Source organism: Macaca mulatta, chromosome 13 (genome assembly GCF_049350105.2).
Source record: "Macaca mulatta isolate MMU2019108-1 chromosome 13, T2T-MMU8v2.0, whole genome shotgun sequence".
NCBI lineage: Eukaryota > Metazoa > Chordata > Mammalia > Primates > Cercopithecidae > Macaca > Macaca mulatta.
In genome coordinates, this window is record NC_133418.1 from 99,545,021 (window position 1) to 99,566,987 (window position 21,967).

Consider the following 21,967-nt stretch of genomic DNA (forward strand, 5'->3'; position numbering starts at 1 on the left):
GTAACTTCCCTCTCCAGGGGTGAGACACCTGGCTCCCATCATCTACCATCCATTGACTTACTTGTTCCGTGCCAGCAGCACATGTAGCAGTTTCAGAATTATTAGTTAGGACCCTTGATTTATTTTTTAAACAGATTTACTGAGATATAACTCATAGACCATACAATTCATCCATTCAAGATGTACAATTCGGTGGTTTTTAGTGTATGCACAGGGTTTTGCAGCCACTACTGAAAACAGTTTTAGAACATTTTCCTCACCCCAAAACTGACAAGGCCACTCATTGCAGTGTGGAGACTCAACTGTAGAGTATATGAGCAGAAGAGAGCACAGTCAAGAGGCGGTTGGAGCAGTCTAAGCAAGACCTCGTAAGAAGTTGCTCATGAGAAGTCACGGTGGCAGTAGAGGTGATGAGAAAATAGAGCCACAGGACTTGCAGTGGATTGGATGTGTGTTCAAGGAAAAGAGAGAAATTTAAAAGACCCCTCTGGTTTTGGCCTGATGGCTGGGTATAGCGATGCCGTTTATTTAAGTTGGTCAGTCTGGGGAAGAGCAGGTGAGGAGGTGGAGTGGAGACAGTCAAGAGTTCTATTTTGAGCATGTTAGGTTTGAGATGCCCATTGGGCAGCCAAGGGGAGGTGTTGAATAGACCATGAAGTACATGATTCTGGAGCTCAAGGGAGAGGTCAGGGCTGGAGATGTAAAATCATGAGGGTTACCATAACCCCTTTCTTATAAGATTGTTCTGAGAATAAACAAGAGAAGATACATAAGAGTATCTTGATAGGTCACAGGTACCTTGTTGATAATGACTATGACAACATATATGCCAGATGCTTTTTGACATTATTTTATTCAATCTTCCCAACAGTCTACAAAATAAATATTTTATGAAGTAGAGTTTATATTATTAATATTTTACAGATGACGGGACTAAGCATAGAGAAGTTATTGTCCAAGTGGATTAAAAATCAAAGCCCATGCTCTCAATTGCTGTATTCCACTGCCTCCTGCTTGGTACATAATTGTTACCATTGGCTCCAGGCTGCTCCTCTACACCCAGCCTCAGGACGAGGTCAGGGCCTTGTCCTGCCTCTGACCTCATCCAGCTATTGCTCACCCTTCATCCCCGCTTCCCCAATTTCAGTCCCGTCCCCTTGCTCCCTGTCCCTATAGATGTGCCTCCTGACTACGGCCTGCTACCACTAGAAATTCTGCTGACATCACAAGGTATTATCACCATCTCTTGGAGAGCAGTTCTCACACTGGAATGCAGCTAGCACACCTGCAGACTTGTTCTAAATGCAGATTCCCAGGCTGCATTCCCAGATTGATTGAGTAGAAGCCTGGGAGTTCTAAAGGAGGTAGTCAGGGAAAACATATTTTTAGAAAGGCTGCTTTAGACTCTACCAATCCCCTTCAAGACTCTCTGCCCTCAGCTGTGGTCATCATTAGCATTGGCTTAGAGCTAGGGGATGCCTTGAGGGAATGTGCTGATCAGGGTGCCTTACGGAATGTCCATCTTATTGTCCCTCCTCATTTTAGCTCTGTGGTCGTTGTACTGACCTTTGCTTTTGCTGATCTCCCTGATTGGATAAAATTGTATTGTGTCCTCTGAGATTGGTGTGGTCGTTTCTTTTCCTACTAGAGTGGTGTTAGCACCATCGGAGCAGCAGCCATGTCTGGGTTTTGTTTACGGTGGTGTCTTCATCACTGGATACCTAGTAGGGCTCCGTCCATTGTTTCAGGTGCCAGTTTCCATCAGTAATGCTGTTAGAACGATTGGCTGTTTAGGCATCATCTCCTTTTATGGATTGAATTGACATTTGACAGTTTAGGAATTCTTGTTTTTATAGGAAAAAACCTGAATTGTAAACTATTGACTCTGCTTTGGAAAAACAAATTTCTAAAACAAACTTTATTAGTTGGGAGTTATATATATGTTGCATATTTATGTATATATGTATATTTATATTTTACCAAAAAGGAAAGAGTTTAAATTTTCTTAATCTGGTAAAATAGATACAACTTTGAATGGGGATAAAACAACATTACACCCCACACTGCAAACAAAATTACCAGAAAATTCATGGTCGTTTAACTTCCTTATCTGACTACTAAGAATGCTTTTCATTGTGTTCTAGATCTCTAATTATATGACAAACAATACTGCTTCTGAATAGAAGCCCTCCTGTAGGCCGGGCCTGGTGGCTCACGCCTGTAATCCCAGCACTTTGGAAACTGAGGCAGGCGGATGACCTGAGGTCAGGAATACGAGACCAGCCTGGCCAATATGGCGAAACCCCATCTCTACTAAAAATACAAAAATTAGCCGGGCATGGTGGCACACACCTGTAGTCCCAGCTACTTGGGAGGCTGAGGCAGGAGAATTGCTTGAACCTGGGAGGCAGAGGTTGTAGTGAGCCGAGATGGCACCACTGCAATCCAGCCTAGGCGACACAGTGAGACTCTGTCTCAAAAAAAAAAAAAAATCCTTTCTCGGCCTCAGTTCCCTTTCTAAGTGCCCTCTATATCTCTCCTTCCCATTTCAGAAAAACTTCTTCAAAGGGTTATCTGTAGAAGGAAACTTCAATTTCTGTTCTGCCATTTCCTTTCCAACACACCCAGTCAGACTTTCACCTCCTGTTACTTTGCCAAAACTATTTATGTCAAGGACACTGGTGACTTCTATACCACAGAATCCAGTGGTCAGTTTTCAGTAGTTACCCTTACTTGATCTGTCAGTAGCGTTTGGCATAGATGATCTCTCCTTTCTACTTGAAACGCTTGTTGCACGTGGCCTCCAAATATCACGCTCTCCTAGTTTTTCTCATTTCTTCTTGGCCTCCTTTGCAAGTTTTTCCACACTCCTTTGAAACCCGAATGGTAGTGTGTGACAGGGACCGCTTCTCTTTTCTGTCTTTACTCACTATTAGTAGGCGATTATAGCCAGACTCATACTTTTTATAACACCGATGATATTGCTGACTTCTAAATGTATTTTTCTGGCCCACACCTTTTCCCTGAGCCCTTACCTCATATATCTACCTCCTAATCAGTACCTTCACTTGGATATTTAATACATATCTCATAATTAGCATGTTCCAAACTGAGTTCTCTATCGTCCCTCACCAGACCTACTTCTCCCTTAGCCTTCCCCATCTCAGTTCGTGACAGTCCCATTTTCCCAATTGCTCATTCAGAACCCTTGATTTCTCTCATTCCCTTACATCCATCTCCACTTCCTGACTGTGAGATCAACACCATTTCTGTATGCATAAACACCATGGAAATTTGTTCAAGATTCTGCTATTTCTTACAACCTCTATTAAACACTGTTTTCCTAGCCCACTCTTGTCTCTCGCCTGGAAGATTGCAGTAGTCTTCTAATTGACTACATCTTCCCCTGTTCTCTAGCAGTTTACTTTCTAGAGAGGAAATATCTTTTATTTATTTATGAATGATGGAGTTTTGCTCTTGTTGCCCAGGCTAGAGTGCAAGGGCATGATCTCAGCTCACTGCAACCTGCGCCTCCTGGGTTCAAACAATTCTCAGGCTTCAGTCTCCCGAGTAGCTGGGATTACAGGCATCCACAACCACTAATTTTCTGTATTTTTAGTAGAGACAGTGTTTCATCATTTTGACCAGGCCGGTCTTGAACTCCTGACCTCAAGTGATCCACCCAACTCAGCTTCCCAAAGTGCTGGGATTACAGGTGTGAGCCACCGTGCCCAGCCTTGGAAATATCTTTTAATTTTTTTAGAAATGAGGGTCTTGCTATGTTGCCGAAGCTGCTTTCTAACTCCTGAGCTCAAGTGGTCTTCCCACCTTGTCCTCCCAACATGCTGGAATTACAGGCATAAGCCACTGCACCCAGCCTAATGATCTTATTAAAATGTAAATAATATCAGGGCCGGGTTCTGTGATTTACATCTGTAATCCCAGCACTTTGGAAGGCCGAGGTGGGTGGATCACTTGAAGTCAGGAGTTCAAGACCATCCTGGCCACCATGGCGAAACCCTATCTCTACTAAAAACCACAAAAATTGGCTGGGCATGGTGGTGCATGCCTGTAATCCCAGTTACTCAGGAGGCTAAGGCAGGAGAATCACTTGAACCCAGGAGGCAGAGGTTGCCATGAGCCGAGGTTGCATCACTGCACTCTAGCCTGGGCAACACAGCGAGACTCCATCTCAAAATATAAAATAAAATCATATATCACCTCTCAGTAGCTTCTCATATCAGAGTAAAAGCTAAAATACTTGTAATGGCCTACAAGAGAGCTGAAAGGGATAATGTCTGAAATGAAAAATTCAATGGATGGACTTACACTGAACTTAAAGACATGGCAGTACAAATTACCCAGAGTAGAGCACAGAGAGGAAAATGACTGAAAAGGAACTGAGCCTCTGGAACCTGTGGGGTAATATCAGGCAGTCTTAACGGACGAGAGGGAGAAAAAATATTTAAGAAACATTTTTCCCAACTTTTCAAAGAAATTTTTACAAATTCATTGAAAACTATAAACCTACAAATACTATAAACACAACAAACTGTACGCCAGGATAAACAAAGAGAAAACTATACCAAGGCACATCAGAATCAAATTGCTGAAAATCAGTGATGAAGAAAACATTTAAAAAGCTGCTAGAGCCGGGCGCAGTGGCTCACACCTGTAATCCCAGCACTTTGGGAGGCTGAGGCAGGCGGATCACAAGATCAGAAGATCGAGACCATCCTGGCTAACACAGTGAAACCCCTTCTCTACTAAAAATACAAAAAATTAGCCGGGCGTGGTGGCGGGTGCCTGTAGTCCCAGCTACTCGGGAGGCTGAGGCAGGGGAATAGCGTGAACCCAGGAGGCAGAGCTTGCAGTGAGCCAAGATCACGCCACTGCACTCCAGCCTGGGCAAGAGTGCGAGACTCCATCTCAAAAAGAAAAAAAGCAGCTAGAGGGAAAAAAAAAAAAAAAGGCATATTACATACCTGAACCCAGGAGTTCAAGACCAGCCTGGGCAACAAAGTGAGACCCTGTCTCTACAAAAGATTTAAAAATTAGGGCTGGGTGTGGTGGCTCATGCCTGTAATCCCAGCACTTTGGGAGGCAGAGGCAGGCGGATCATGAAGTCAGCAGATCGAGACTATCCTGGCTAACACAGTGAAACCCGTCTCTACTAAAAATACAAAAAAATTAGCCAGACATGGTGGCGGGCGCCTGTAGTCCTAGCTATCCAAGAGGCTGAGGGCAGGAGAATGGCGTGAACCCAGGAGGCGGAGCTTGCAGTGAGCCGAGATCGTGCCGCTGTACTCCAGCCTGGACGACAGAGCAAGACTCTGTCTCAAAAATAAATAAGTAAATAAATATTAGGTGTGGGGGTGCACACCTGTAGCCCCAGCTACTCTGGAGACTGAGGCAGGAGGATCGCTTGAGCCCAGGAGGTTAAGGCTGCAGTGATCCATGATTGCACCATGGCACTCCAGCCTGGGCGACAGAGCAAGACTCTGCCTAAAGAAAAGACATGTTACGTACAAGGAAACAAAGATAAGAAGAACTGTTGATTTCTCATTAACCCTTTTCCTGTTTAGAAAAAAAGTACAGCTCGCTGCCAGTGCGCCTTTAATTTTACATAAACACACTCTTTGAGGCTGAAGCAAAGCTGACTGATTTTCAATGTGAAAATAAAATATACAGACTGTTTTTGGAGTTATTTCTAAACAGAACTAACATCAGAATCATCTGAGTCATCAGAATCATGTATTTCGGAAAAAAGGTTGATTCATTAAATGAATCTTCAGCCAACCATTCGAGAATGATGTTAATAATTAACATCAGCCAGTCACAGTGGCTCACACCTGTAATCCCAGCACTCTGGGAGGCCGAGGTGGGTGGATCATGAGGTCAAGAGATCGAGACCATCCTGGGCAACGTGGTGAAACCCCATCTCTACTAAAAGTACAAAAAATTAGCTGAGCATGGTGGTGCGCGCCTGTAGTCCCAGCTACTTGGGAGGCTGAGGCAGGAGAATTGCTTGAACCCAGGAGGCGGAGATTGCAGTGAGCCGAGATCGCACCACTGCACTCTAGCCTGGCAACAGAGTGAGACTCCATCTCAAAAATAGTAATAATAATAGTAATAATAATAAACATCATGCACAGGAATGCTATGCTTTCTATGCTTTGGCATTTTCAGCAATCGAGAATTACTGTATTTTGTAAATGGAAATTCCACTACTAAGAACAGAATGCTATAACTAGAATGATGTCTTTTCTTTCCAAAGTCAGTATACTAGAGTGATGAGATAATAATAATAAAAGCAAGATATTTCATGGCAAAGTTATCTCAGGGTAAATGCTGTATCTGCAAGTGCTGCTGGTGAGTATTCTCGGGACAAATGGGAAAAGGGTTAAAAGCAATGTAACGCAGAAGAAAACGGAATGGTACCTTGAAAGCACTGAGAGGACTTATTTTTCTTCATTCTGAAATATACAGATTTTCTACCTTTTTCCACTGAGAAGTCCTAGAATCAGTGAGCCTAGAACCGTGGGCACCCTAGCATCCTGAATGTGGTCCCTAAATACTTTTTGCCAGTAAACGGAACAAGGGATCCTTAGAAGGATGGTTCATTCCAAGTCTGGGACAAGATATATAACAAACAAAAGTAGAGGGCTGGGCACAGTGCCTCACACCTGTATTCTCAGCACACTGGGAGACTGAGGTAGGTGGATTGCCTAAGGTCAGGAATTCGAGACCAGCCTGGCCAACATGGTGAAACCCCTTCTCTACTAAAAATACAAAAATTAGCCCGGCGTGGTGGCGCGTGCCTGTAATCCCAGCTACACAGGAGACTGAGGCAGGAGAATCACTTGAACTCGGGAGGCGGAGGTTGCGGTGAGCTGAGATTGCACCACTGTACTCCAGCCTGGGTGACAGAGTGATACTCTGTCTCAAAAAAAAAAAGAAAATAATAATAAAACCTAGAGCATTTTATTGTGCTAGAAAGCAGGAAAGCTAATAAGGTCTAATGGATATATCAAAAGAACACAAGAGCCTACAACAGGAGCTTCCACTGGCCAAAGGTAGGACAGTTTGAGCCTCAGAAAGATGACTGGGGCTGGGCCCAGTGACTCACATCTGTAATCCCAGCACTTTGAGAAGCTGAAGCAGGGAGATCACTTGAGGTCAGGAGTCCAAGACCAGCCTGGCCAACATGGCGAAACCCCTTCTCTACTAAAAATACGAAAATTAACTGGTGGTACGCGCCTGTCATCCCAGCTACTTGGGAGGCTGAGGTAGGAGAATCACCTGAACCCAGGAGGTGGAGGTTGCAGTGAGCCAATATCGTGCCATCGCACTCCAGCCTGGGAGACAGAGTGAGACTCCGTCTCAAAAAAAAAAAAAAAAACAAAACCAGAAATGTATCAGTCAAATACAAACATAAAAGAAACCTACCAGCCAAATGCAAAGTGGGGACTTTGGATCTTGACTTTAATGTAAATGGACATTTTTTAAGATTTGAGGAAATTGGCAGATGGACTGGGATACTAAAATATTTTTGTCTATGTTTTTAGGTGTGATAATGGTGTTAGGTTGTGTGAAATGTTTTACTGTCTGATAGATGTACAGGCTCAAGTATTCCCAGGTGAAGTAATTGCCTGGGGTTTGCTTTTAGCCACACGTCCCTGCACAAAAAGTGGGAGGAATGAAAATTCGATTAGATAACATTGACAGAATGTTGATATTCATTCAAGTTTTGCTGTGGGTACCTGAGGGGTAGTCATTACGTTACTCTATTTTATGCAAGTTTTAATATTTCTGTACTAAAAATTTAGAAGACCATGTGCTTAAGGACCTTTCACATATCTGTAAGAGAGAGCCTCACTCAGAATATATAGTGTTGCCTTACAATTAGGTGCAGTTCTGTTGAGTTTGGGATGGGTACCAGTTTTATGGGAGAAACAAACTGATGCTAAAGGCAGTATCCTTATAGAAATAAAAATGTTTTAATTGGCAACATGAAGTAACACTGAAAATTCTTAGATGCACACAAAAGCTTATAAAAGCATAACACTAGGGGGTCACATAGTAATATTTAGTAGACTGGCTGTGCCTCAGTTGTCTTGCCAGAGGGGATCCTCTAAAAAGTTCATCATCACAGAGCGCAGCACCTGGACAAAAGTGGTACACGCGGCTCCTCTGCGCACTCAACAAGTCCTTCCCAAGGGCTGTCATGTCAGTGCCAGAGCCACCCCTGAAGGACTGCTTTTGTTTCGAGGATTTGAGAGATGGATTCCTGAGGATCTAACACCATATTCCATTATGCGTTGTGGGTTTTTTATTGTTTTCCTTATCATGATTTATTATTTTTTAAATTTTTCTTTGAAGTTTGCTCATTTTAATCCATGTTCATTTCTCCCTGTGTGTGTGTTTGTGTCACGCTTGCTGTCTTTGCCTCCATTGTTCCTAGGTTACAGTATAGCCAGGATATACCCTGTCACTTGGCCGATGAGCATGCGCTGATAGCCTCCTATGTGGCCCGTCTGCAGCACTGTGCACGGTCAGTGGTGGTGCAGCAGCAGTGGGCAACCAGGGGTGATCAGAGGGAGGGAGAGCTTTGCTACCTGGGGTTGTCAGCTGGAAAAAAAACTGCATGTAGCGTTTTTCTTGAGCAACTACCAGCTATGTTTGGCAGAGTTAAAATAGTTGCTAAGCATTCGCTTCTACAAGAGAGGGAGGGTTGCCAAGCCTGGGCGCTTACCTAAACATGGAGTCAGACATTCTCCTTTAAAGTGGGGTTCACTTCCTTCAACTTACACTCAAAAAAGATACAAACCTATGAGAGGTCGACATTTCCAAAGATGCAGTATTCACAGGGGTATGTGATGCAGCCTCTTCCTGTTCATTCTTACCTGAATAATGAAATCTTTGTATTAACATTCAAAGTTTAGAGTTGATCAGCCCACAGATATCCTGCTTTGTCTTATCTGGGGACTTTGATACTGTCACCCTATTACATCTTTACCACCCTTTATCTGTTAGCAGGAATCTGTCATTGTTGATTATTTAAACCAGTGATTCCCAACAATGGTATTGGATCACTGTCACCTGAGGGTCTTTTTCCAAATTATATAGACCCTCTCTATTGTAATACTTACATATATTATAATAGCTCCACATTCCCCTTACGCTGAAAACTACTACAGTAGTGATTCATTGTTAATAAGAGAATGTGTCTGATTCTTCAGTGGTTCGGGATGGAAAAACATTTGATAACTGCTAACTATAGCAAAGTTCATCCTTTTTTTAAAAGATTTAGTACCGAAAAAAATGGTATTATGTTCAGGTAGGTCCAAAGTCTCCTGCCCACTCCATGCCCACACCCACCACCATTCTTCAAGTAGGATGACAGGTAAAGTTTAAACAATCTAAAGACATCCTTCCCCTATGTAACAGCAAAGTAGAGTCACAAGGCCAAACAACTTGGAAAGCCATGCTTTGAGATTCTTATTCTTAGAGAGAAAACCGTAATTTATAAGCTATACCCATAACAGAGGCTGAAGCTTTAAATTTTGATCTTAGTTTTGCTTACAGCATGCCTTGGCTCCTTGGGAGGGTCATCTGACCTTGCTGCTACTCCCCGTAATAATAGAAGAATAAATTAATAGTCAGTCGGGAAATATACATATGAAAAAGACTGTTTTTAATATTATACTTTATACCGTTTTCCACAGTTTTCCTGATATGACTAAATAGCATCATTTTTCTGGGGTATTTATGTATCTCTAAAGCTTGGAGAAGTAGGGTTTTCTAACCTTCTAAGTATGTTTAATAGGCTTACCCTCTAAAAGGGAAGGAAGGGCCTGATAATTGTGTGCGCTGCATCACAAAGTGTCTTCTCATCCAACAGGTGATTTCTTCGCACACTGTCCCAACTTCTTGGTCTCTAGGAATAGAGTTGTTTCACCTTAGGCAAGACAAATTCTTTATTATCAGTAAAGGCAATTGTCCAGAGTGAGCAAAAGTTTCCATGGTAAAAATAGCAGCAGAATGTTTAACAGAGACTGTTACCTAGTAATGTAGCCCAATCAGCTTTATGGTAGGTTTAGCTAAGGCCCTCAAGTCTCACCTCGGCTCCCTGAGCAAAAATTGGTGGCTGGTAGCCTTGGGAGAACATGACGAGTGAGTGAGTACTGCCTGACTTCTTGATTAGTAATCTAAGAAACTGAGCTTCATACTTCTTCCGAGAAGTCAGAACTTTCCTGGCTAACTAATTCTGAAAATGAAAGTCAATTCAAACAGAAGAATAAGGATCCTTTCTAATTGCCCTCAAATAATTTTCATTGACCTTAAAACCTCTCATCAACACAAGCTTCTAGTTTCTGGCTAGAAAACATAGCCAATTAAAGCAGTCTGTCATCCACACTCATGTATAAATGACAAATAGGATCAGCCTTCCTAAGGAGATAGAATGTGATTGAGAAAAAGGAGCTCTTTTGCACAGAAGAACCTATTGTATCCCTTGCCAGATAACAGAGGTCAGCCACTTTAGGCCGCACTTCTTAGGCTTCCAATCCCTCCATAATATGATCCACTTGTATTCTTAAGCATCCATTTTTATTGTTTGTTTTTTTTTTTTAATTTAAAAGATAGTTCTCTTATTTCACACAAATACCTTTAAAGCACAAATATTACAGTTTATCTCTCACCTTGGGGCCTTGACCCTAAAATATTAAAGCCGCCTGATAGTAGTCTGTTCTTATTACAAGATCATTTTTCAGAGGATGATTATCCTGGAGATGGATATTTGCATGCTTAAAATTATAAAGTGTTGACAAATGTCATAGGCAGAGAACTCAAAGCACTTTAAAAAAATCCTAGAAGAAAGACTAAGTTAAGCTTAAAGACTTAGCCAAAGAGATAGAAAGATTTTAAAAAAAGCAAAAACTAGAAAAAATATAGTTGATTCTACACATGAAAATTTCAGACAGATCTTTATTGATTTAGCCGCACCCTTCCCAGATTCCCCTCAGTAATTATAACAAACTTCGATGAGTATTGAAGTCATGTCTTTAAATTTTTCTATATGACTTGTCATACTGCTAAATTCTGATCAGGGGTTTTTGGAAACCCGAGAACATAGGGCCAAAGTGGAGGTAAGCCACAACAGCCACCTCCAGTCATTTAGTCAACATCATCACTGTTGTCTTAAAGCATCTGCCAGTCCTAAACAGAGAATTATATAGCCACAGTCCCTATTAATCTGGGACTGTCTTGATAAGGATAAATAGCATTTGATATACTAAATTAAAGAAGTCATGTATTTCAGAATCCAAAGTTCCATATCAGCATCCCATATGCAGAGCCAGCCTATTACTCAAGAACCCTTCCCTCATCCAGATACCACATTATCTGATAACCTGTCTGAATGGGTCCTTAGATTTTTTAGAGTGTTGGTACTGTTGTTAAAGAGTAATGCATTAAACTAATTAACTCCAAGATGGGGCTATAGATGTAGAATGAGCATAGTAAAGGAAGAGAAAGGGGCACGAAAAGGGGAATATTTGATGTCATGGAATCTTTCCAGCTTTACAGTGTGTTTGGCCTGCCCTGACAAGGCCAAACTTTTGCTTAGCCAGTGTTAAGTATATTTTTTCTCAGCCCTCTATTTTTCATAATGCTCTTGGTCTTTTTGAATTTGAGATCAAGGTCTAAAAAGTCATCAGTTTTAAACATTTGGTTAGAAATCCCTGTCTCAGACTTTGTGGGTGCCCTGTGTTTTCTTAGCCCTTGCATTCAAAATTAAGTGCCCCTTTGATGGTGGGGGAGCAGTGGGGATGTGCTGCCAATGAGGAATGACAAATGTGGCCTCCTCGTTTCTCTAAATCCCCTTTTTTCTCAGAAGGCCATTAGTATCTATGACCCAGACCTCTAGTTCTTTTATTACCATTCTTTTATGAGCTTTTCTTCCATCTATTCTAAGAATGGAACAAGAATAAGGGATGTTTAATAGACACCTGTTGCATTTTTATTTCCTTGGCAGTGTTCTGGACAGTCCTAGCCGACTGGATGAGGAACACCGTCTTATAGCTCGATATGCTGCCCGGCTGGCTGCAGAAGCAGGAAACGTGGTAAGTTAATGGAGGATCCCAGGAAAGTAGCAGAAATTAGCATTACTTTAATATACAAATGGAAAGGGAATAGTAGACATGAAATTTAGGAGAACAGGTACCTCAGGGACAAAAGGAAGGGGAGTGTTTAGGGAGGAGATTGAAGGGGCCCTTAATTTTATCTAAATGTTCTCTTTATTTGAAAAATGAACCCACGCCTGTAATCCCAGCACTTTGGGAGGCCGAGGAGGGCGGATCATGAGGTCAGGAGATCAAGACCATCCTGGGTAACACAGTGAAACACCATCTCTACTAAAAAAAATACAAAAAAATTAGTTGGGCGTGGTGGCAGGCGCCTGTAGTCACAGCTACTTGGGAGGCTGAGGCAGGAATGGCTTGAAGCCAGGAGGCGGAGCTTGCAGTGAGCCGAGATCACACCACTGCTCTCCAGCCTGGGTGACAGAGCGAGACTCCATCTCAAAAAAAAAAAAAAAAAAAAAAAAAGAATCAAGAAGAGAAAATCAAAGAGCCAGAATTTCATTCTTTTAAGATATCAATAAAATTAATAAATGCAGCAATACTCATCAAGTAAACAGGATAAAACACTAATTACTAATATCAGGAATGGAAAAAGAGACATTGCTGTAGATCCCACAGACATTAAAAGAATGATAAGGGAATATGATGAACAACTTTTTCCCAGTAAGATTAACAACCTAGATAAAATAGGTAAATTCCTTGAAAGACGCAAATTAATAAAACTGACACAGGAACAAATAAAAAAATCAAATATTCCTATGTCAGTTAAAGAAGTTGAATTCATAATTAACTTCCCACAAAGAAAACCCCAAGCTTGGCCAGGCGCAGTGGCTCACGCCTGTAATCCCAGCACTTTGGGAGGTCGTGGCGGGTGGATCACGAGGTCAGGAGTTCAAGACCAGCCTGGCCAACATGGTGAAACCCCGTCTCTACTAAAAATACAAAAATTAGCTGGGCGTGGTAGCAGGCTCCTATAATCCCAGCTACTCGGGCGGCTGAGGCATGAGAATCACTTGAACCCAGGAGGTGGAGGTTGCAGTGAGCCGAGATGGAGCTACTGTACTGGGATAGAGCGAGATTCAGTCTCAAAAGAAAAAAAAAAAAGAAAAAAGAAAACCCCAAGCTCAGATATTTAAGGAAGAAATAATGTCGATTTAATGCAAACTCTTTCAGAAAATAGAGCAAGAAGGAACACTTTACAAGTCATTTTATAGGCCACTATAACCTGATAAAAAAAACAATACAGAGGCATTACAGGCAAAGAAAATTGCTGGCCAAATTCTCTCATGAACTAGATACAAAAATCCTTAACAAAATATTAGCAAATTGAATCTAGCAATATACAAAAAGGATGATACTCCATGATAAAGTGAGATTTATCCTAGAAATGCAAATGTATTTAATATATAAAAATCAATGTAATTCACCACATTAACAGTTAAAAGATAAAAATTATCAATAGATGTAGAAAAAGCATTTGAAAAAATACAGCACTTATTTATGATAAAACTTTTCCACATGCTAAGAATAGAAGGAAACTTCCTCACCCTGATAAAGAACACCTACAAAAACCTGCAGTTAAGATCACATTTACAGTTTAAATTTTGAAATATTTCCCCCTAATATTGGGAACAATTCAGAGATATCCACTTTTACCACCTCTATTCTACATTATACTGGAGGACCTAATTAATGCAACATGACAAGAAGAAAGGGGTATAAATATTGGAAAGACAGAAGTAAAGCAGTCTTTATTTGAAGATGACATGATTATGCATATGAAGTCCTAAGAAGTCTAAAAAAACACTAGTAGAACAGGTAAGTAAATTTTATAGTATTGCTACAAGATATAAAGTGTATATCCCAGCACCTTGGGAGGCTGAGGTGGGCAGATCGCTTGAGCTCAGGAGTTTGAGACCACCCTTTGGCAGCATAGCAAAACCCTGTCTCTATAAAAATATATATATATACACACACAAAAATTAGCTGGACGTGGTGGCACGCACCTGTAGTCCCAGATGCTGGGAAGGCTGAGGTGGGAAGATCAGTTGAGCCTGGAGGTCAAGGCTGCAGTGAGCCATGATTGTTCCACTGCACTCCAGCCTGGGCAACAGAGCAAGACCCTGTCTCACAAAAAGAAAAATACTATTTAATGTAGCATTAAAAATACCAAGTACTTATGGATAAATTTAATGAAAGATGTTCAAGACTGAAAACTGTAAAACGTTACTAAAAGAAATTAAAGAAAACCTAAATAAATGAAGAGGTATGCCATATTTATGGATTAAAAGATTAATATTGTTAGGATGGCAGCTTTTCCTAAATTGATCTGTATATTTAATACCAATTCACATCTCAGCAGGCTTTTTTATAGAAATTAGCAAACTGTTTTTAAGATATATTTGGAGAACCAAAGGACCTAGAATAACCATAACAGTCTTGAAAAAGAACGACAAAGTTGGCAGACTTAATCCTACTTGACATTAAGACTTACTATAAAGCTATAGTAATCAAGAAAGTAAGATATTGTCAAAAGGATGAACAAATAAAGGAATAGAATAGAGTATCCATAAAAGAGACTCATGTGTAAGGTCAGATGACTTTGAGCAAAGGTAAGAGGCAAATCTGTCAGAAAAGGAAACTCTTTCTATTTTTAACAAATGCTGTTGGAACAACTGAATATCTACATAGGGAAGAAAAGAATCTTAACCCCCACCTCACACCATACAAAGAAATCAATTTGAAGTGTATCATAAACTTAAAAGGTAAAACCATAAAGCTACTAGAAGTATAGGAGAATAATTCTTCATTGTCTTATGAAGAAGAATAAAAATTTATTAGAGTTTATAGGGATCACAAACCATTTTAAAAATTGATAAATTAGACCTTACCAAATATAAAATCTTTTGCTCATTAGAAGATACTATTAAGAAACAGACAAACCACTATCTGAAAGAAAATATTTGCAAAACATGTCTGACAGAGGACAGAATATATAAAGAATTCCTGCACCTCAGCAATCAAAAGACAACCCTTTTTTTTAAAACGAGCAAAAGACTTGAACAGATATTCCACAAAGAAGATATACCAATGGCCAATAAGCACATGAAAATGTGCTTGATATCATTAATCATCAGGAAAATGCCAATGATACCACGATATACCCTCCAGAATGGCTACAGTGAAAAAGTTGGATGATACCAAATGTTGGAGAGGATGTAGAGCAACCAGAAATCTCACCCTGTTGTTGGCGGGCCTATAAAATGATACAGCTACTTTGGAAAACTATTTGGCAGTTTCTTAAAGAAGCAAGCATTTATACTATGACCCAGCAATTCTACTTTTTTTTTTTTTTTTTGCAATTCTACTCTTACATATTTATCCAAGAGAAATGAAAACATTTTCACAAAAAGCTTTGTACAAGAATGTTCATAGCAGTTCAATTCATAATAGCTGGAATAGCCAGCGTAGTTATCAACAGAATAGATAAACAAAATGTGTTATATTCATACAATAGAATTTTCTCAACACAAAAAGGAATAACATTGATATATGCACCGACGACATGGGTGAATATCAAAAATATTGTGAGTAATAAAAGAAGCCAGACAAAAAAAGTACATACTGTTTTTTTCTATTTATGTGAGATTCTAGAATAGGCAAAACTAACTTATCCATTACTGTAAGTTAATCATCAACTCCTAATCGTAATCAGATAAGGGGTTGTTTCTGGAAATGGAAATATTGAAGGAAGATGAAGAAACTTTCTGGATTGATAGAAATATTTCACATTTCAATAGAGATGTGGGTTGCAGGAGTATACATTTGTCACAATGGATTAAATGAAAAACTTTTTTTTTTTCTTGAAAGAGAATCTCACTCTGTCACCCAGGCTGGAATGCAGTGGCGCAGTCTCAGCTCACTGCAAGCTCCATCTCCTGGGTTCACGCCATTCTCCTGCCTCAGCCTCCCGAGTAGCTGGGACTACAGGCACTGGCCACCACGCCCGGCTAATTTTTGTATTTTTAGTAGAGACGAGGTTTCACTGTGTTAGCCAGGATGGTCTCGATCTCCTGACCTCGTCACCCGCCCACCTCAGCCTCCCAAAGTGCTGGGGTTACAGATGTGAGCCACTGCGCCCATCAATGGAATACTTAAGATCTAAGTATTATATCTCAATTAAAACAAAAAGGAACCAAGAATGTTGACTATGTAAGGGTTTGATTGAAATAGGAAGTGGCTCCCCAGGGATTTGCAGTGTGTTTCCTGCAATTTTGAAATATTCATAATACACTGTTTTCTCTTTTCCTTCTCCTTTTTCAATTATTTACTTTCTTTGAGGAGTTATGTTCACATTAATATTCACCCACCCCCAACCAGCCACACACACTCATTTTATTCATTCAGCAAATACTTCTTTTGTTGCTGTGCTGTGCCAAATTGGATACTATGGTAGACAAATGATTCCTGCCCTCATGGAACTAACAGTGCAGTGACAGAGAGAAACATTAAATAAATAATCACACTACTAAACCTAACTACAAATTATTATGTGCAGTGGAGGAAAAATGCAGGGAGCTGTGGAAGTGTAGAGCAGGTGCCTGATCTGTTCTGGAGAGTAAGGGATAGCTTCTGTGAGAAGGTGTTACTTGAGTTGGGATCTGAAAATAGGTAGAATAGAATTCAGTTTCCTGGGAATTGAAAAGTAACTGAAAACCAAAGCAGGCCAAGAGCTACTGTTGCTGTCACTGCTGCTGCCACCCCTGCCCTGTGCTTGGATGTCAATTGTCAGGAGCTTCTGTGGGCAAAACCTCGGTTACGTGCAAAATGAAGAGTTGAAAATGAGGCTGTCACATTAAGGTAGGCCCCTTGAAGCATTATACCCTTGGTGAATATGTTGTATAAAAGATAACTAGGCCAGGCACAGTGGCTCACGCCTGTAATCCCAGCACTTTGAGAGGCCGAGGCGGGTGGATCACTTGAGGTCAGGAGTTCAAGACCAGCCTGGCCAACATGGTGAAACCCTGTCTGTACTAAAAATACAAAGAAAATTAACCAGTTGTGGTGCATGCCTGTAATTCCAGCTTCTTGGAAAACTGAGGCAGGAGAATCACTTGAACCCAGGAGCTGAGATGGCGGAGGTTGCAGTGAGCTGAGTTCGCACCACTGTACTCTAGCCTGGGCACCAGAGCAAGACTCTGTCTCAAAAAACAAAAAAAGATAACTAGCTGCCAGTACACAGAAAAAGAAAGCTTATAGATCTTCTGTTGCAGTGGAAGAAGTTGTCTCCTCTGGAAATTCAAAACCTTAGGCCTACCTATACTTATGTTGGGTGCATTTACATTACGTTATAGTTTGAGAAACACCAAGGTGAAATTTTAACATTAAAACTAACCCCAAGGCACCTGGTAGAAGCAAAGTATAAATTTCTGCTTAAATTCTCAATTGACACCTAACAGTGCTCCCACTGAAAGAGTCCAACTGAACTTGAACCCCTATGCTGACTTTGCAAAATGAGACCCTCAATGGCTTTAGATATTAGAGTTATTGGCTGTAAAATAGCTACATTTAAGATTTCTAAAGACCTAAAAGAAGGAATTAAAAACATGAAAAACTCACACCTGTAATCCCAGCACTTTGGGAGGCTGAGGCGGGCAGATCATGAGGTCAGGAGATGAAGACCATCCTGGCTAACACGGTGAAACTCCGTCTCTACTAAAAATACAAAAAATGGCAGGGCGCAGTGGCTCAAGCCTGTAATCCCAGCACTTTGGGAGGCCGAGGCGGGTGGATCACGAGGTCAGGAGATCGAGACTATCCTGGCTAACATGGTGAAACCCCGTCTCTACTAAAAATACAAAAAACTAGCCGGGCGTGGTGGCGGGCGCCTGTAGTCTCAGCTACTTGGGAGGCTGAGGCGGGAGAATGGCGTGAACCCGGGAGGCGGAGCTTGCAGTGAGCCGAGATCACGCCACTGCACTCCAGCCTGGGAGACACAGAGAGACTCCGTCTCAAAAAAAAAAAAAAAAAAAAAAAAATACAAAAAATTAGCTGGGCATCCTGGCAGGCGCCTGTAGTCCAGCTACTCAGGAGGCTGAGGCGGGAGAATGGTGTGAACCTGGGAGGCGGAGCTTGCAGTGAGCTGAGATGGCGCCACTGCACTCCAGCCTGGGTGACAGAGTGAGACTCCATCTCAAAAACAAAAAAAAGTGACAAAATACTATCTTAAAAGAACAAAGTTGAAAACAAACCACATAGAAATTACAGATTTTTAAAACAAAAGTTACTGCAATTTAAGACTTGGTGGATGGGTTAAATGTCAGATTAGACACATGAATAGAGAATTAGTGAACGAGAAAATATATTTAAGAAAATTTTCCAAAACACAACACAGAAAGATGAAAAATTGGAACAAGGTCTTCAGACATGGGAGATAGAGAACGAACAGTCATGTAATTGGAATTCCAAAAAAGAAAATAGAATTAGGGTTAAAAAAATACTTGAAAAATTAATGGCTTAAGTTTCCAAAATGTATTCAAGACATTCATTCTCAGATGAATATATTGCAATGAGTCCCCAAATAGATAAATAAAAATAATTCTACAACTAGACGTATCATAGTGAAACTACAAGATACAAAGAGAATCCTCAGAAAGCAACCACATAAGATGTTACATTATCTACAAAGGATTCACTACTAGATTTCTCTCCAGAAACAATACTACAATTTCTTTATAAAGGAAAAAAAAAAAATCCCTTTAAAAACAAAGCCAGATACAGTGGTTCACGCCTGTAGTCCCAACACTTTGGGAGGCCAAGGTGGGAAGATTGCTTGAGCCCAGGAGTTCAAGCTCAGCCTCAGCAACATAGTGAGACCTCATCTCTACTAAAAGGTGAAAAGTAAAAAAAAAAAAAAAAAAAAAAAAGCCAGGTGTGGTGGCATGTGCCTGTAGTCACAGCTACCTGGGAGGCTGACGTGGGAGGATTGCTTAAGCCCAGAAGTTCAAGGTTGCAGTGAGCTATGATCACGTCACTACACTCCAGGCTGGGCAATACAGCAAGACCCTGTCTCAAAAATAAATAAATAAAACAGCTGATTACATCCAACATTACCAGTGTTTGTGAAAAAACTTTAAGAATTTTCCTTATAAAAAAGACAGTTGAATAATATACCAAAAGGAACTAGATGAACTGTCAAAAGGGGAAATAAAGATCCTTTCTCACAAAGACAGAGAAAGGTCACAGTAAGATTCCTCCTGAAAGAATAATACTAATAGCTAGTATTTATTGAATATTTACTTTGTGCCAGTCATTCTAAGTGCTCTGCATGTATTAGCTATTTATTATTCAAAATATGCTTGTTGAGGAAACTAAGCCTCAGAGAGATTTAAAAAAAAAAAACTACCCAGGATCACATGGTGTGCTAACTGGCCAAACTGGGACAGGGATACTATCCTGTCTCCTAACTACTAAGATTTAACTACTGGAGGTTATAATTTGGGAGATAAGGAATTAAACCTAGATGCGAAGAGTAAGATTGAAGGAGGAATGAGCTGAAGCCAAAACAACAGAGTGTCCAAGCATTAACCAGGTAAAGAGAATGAAGTGTATGCCCAGCAGGGTATTTCAGCATATGTAAAGGCCCTGAGGCTAGAGGTTGCATGACCTGAGAGTTGGCATTGTGGCTAGAATGCAGAGAACAATGCTGGAATGAAGTCAGGTAGGCCAGCTCATGCAGGACCGTATTAAACAAACCAGTACATCCATTTTGGAAATGTGTACCAATTTATGTTTACTTCTTCACAGAGAAATAAAGTTACAAAAGCTGCAAATGGGAATTCTTGCTTTGTTTCTCCCCCAAAAAGTAACTTACCCCTTTGGGTTTGTTTAGATTTCAAAATCCTTTCCTTGAAAATCTAATGTCAGCTCACGTATTTGACTCTAACATTACAACTCTAAAGGTTAGTTAGTGAAATGGAACAGAATAGAAGAAAAAGCCTGAGAAACAGAAAAGTGCTATTTGATTAGTTAAACCTTAGACATGCCCTCAGTCAGTCACAACTGCTCTGGGTATTTTAGAAATTAAAATGTATAAATAAACGTGTTGAGATGGGCCATGCTGTGGTTAGATTTTAAAAATTAAGTATATTTTTTGCCGTTATATAGTCTTACTGAGTTTACATAGTACTTTTAAAATGTTGTAAATAAAAGCTCCAAAGCCATTTGGCCTTGAAAGATTTCAGTACTCCCTTACTGCAAACAAGATAAGTCTCTTTACACCTGATAGTTTCTGATGCCAATTCTTTAATTCTTCTGAAAATGATCATTGTTAGAATGAATACTGATATGGTTGGGCGCTTTCATCTTCAGTTGATTTTGCAGAGTGTAGTTATCTGATAACTCTTGGGCCTCGGGAAGCATTCTTCTTGACTAGAGTTCTGTTATACAGAAACTCCTAATCCTCTAATCTCACACTGATACAAGTGCTTTGCATAAAGTGGGTGTAGTGCTCAAAAGAATTTATTTATAACCTGCTAGATAGGCTTTGTATTGATTTTTTTCAAAGACCTTCTTCTACATTGTTAAATAATTTGAGCAGCCAGCAGTGCACCCTGTAGCGTGCTTCAGCATCCGTATCATAACTTCTCCCTAGATGGGGAATGGGGCTGCAGAAACCTCTTCAGGCCAGCCTTCAAAGAAAGACATTTCACATTGATTATATTAGCCAGGAGAGGGAATTTGTTTTCCTGAGGTGCCTACATTTCTTTTTTCTTTTTCTTTCTTTTTTTTTTTTTTTTTTTTTTGAGATGCAGTCTTACTCTGTCACCCAGGCTGGAGTGCAGTGGCACGATCTTGGCTCACTGCAACCTCTGCCTCCCAGGTTCAAGAGTTTCTCCTGCCTCAGCCTCCTGAGTAGCTGGAATTACAGGTGCCTGCCACAACACCTGGCTAATTTTTTGTATTTTTTTAATAGAGAAAGGGTTTCACCATGTTGGCCAGGCTAGTCTTGAACTCCTGACCTCAGGTGATCCCCCTGCCTCAGCCTTCCAAAGTGCTGGGATTACAGGTGTGAGCCACCGCGCCCTGCCCTAAATTCCTTTTTTAAAAACAAAACTATAATGTGTGGTAAATTGTAGTCGTAATAGCAGATTCTTAAAGTGTCATCACAAACGTCACCAAGATGTAATCAGATGTTTTGTTCACCTTTAAGGGTTTTTTTTCCTTTATAAAAAAATTTAAAACTCATTATGGAAAACTTGGAAGACAGGTGAAAGAAAGGGGAAACCATCACCCATTGTCATGCTACCTCACACTTAAACGTTTCTGAGCAGCTTTCTTTCAGATCCCAGGCTGTACAGCCCCGTCACCTTGTCAGCTGCTCCAGGCATGCAGCATTCAGAAATATCCTCACAGCTTATTGTAATTAAAGATTGACAATCTCCTATGATGTTTCGCACACATTTAATGGCTCCAAACCTCCCTACATATTGTAATCATGTATGAAGTATTTTAAAAATATATGGATCCTTGACTTTGCCTCAGATCTTCTGAATCAGAATCTCTGGATTTAGGGCCCATCAGTTTTTACTGAAAAAAAGAAAACTCCCAGCATTGTGATTCACGGTGAGCTTGGGAATCACTGCCTTCAACAGCAGATTGGATTTTTGAGAGAGAGGGTGACAACCCACAGCCCTCTGGGTAGTCTGGGGCAACTTGGGTGATGGGCAGGCTGCCCCTGGAATATAAAGAAAGCCTAGTTGATTCCAGACACATCTCTTTGGAACTCATCCTGCCACATTCATACAGACAGGAGTCTCTGGTCT

The 21,967-nt window shown here is 40.7% G+C and overlaps 1 protein-coding gene and 1 long non-coding RNA gene across 51 annotated transcripts in view; one reads left to right on the forward strand and one right to left on the reverse strand.

The window, feature by feature from the left end:
* Positions 1-21,967, forward strand: part of DTNB (dystrobrevin beta) — a 302,368-nt gene that overhangs the window by 215,828 nt on the left and 64,573 nt on the right. For 41 of the 50 annotated variants that reach the window (XR_013402986.1, XR_013402982.1, XR_013402984.1 and 38 more), the window contains 2 exons: positions 8,465-8,554; positions 12,038-12,125. Coding sequence is in view for 39 of the 50 variants with exons in the window: in XM_077960044.1 (XP_077816170.1) it covers positions 8,465-8,554; positions 12,038-12,125 (178 nt within the window). In the remaining 11 variants the exon portion in view is untranslated. The remainder of the gene's footprint in view (positions 1-8,464; positions 8,555-12,037; positions 12,126-21,967) is intronic. The other 9 variants (XR_013402987.1, XR_013402991.1, XM_077960038.1 and 6 more) reach the window with 2 other exon arrangements.
* Positions 12,558-16,517, reverse strand: LOC144333878 (uncharacterized). Its single transcript, XR_013403010.1, has 2 exons — positions 16,278-16,517; positions 12,558-12,956 (listed from the first exon to the last, which is right to left on the reverse strand). It is a non-coding gene; the product is annotated as an uncharacterized LOC144333878 (long non-coding RNA).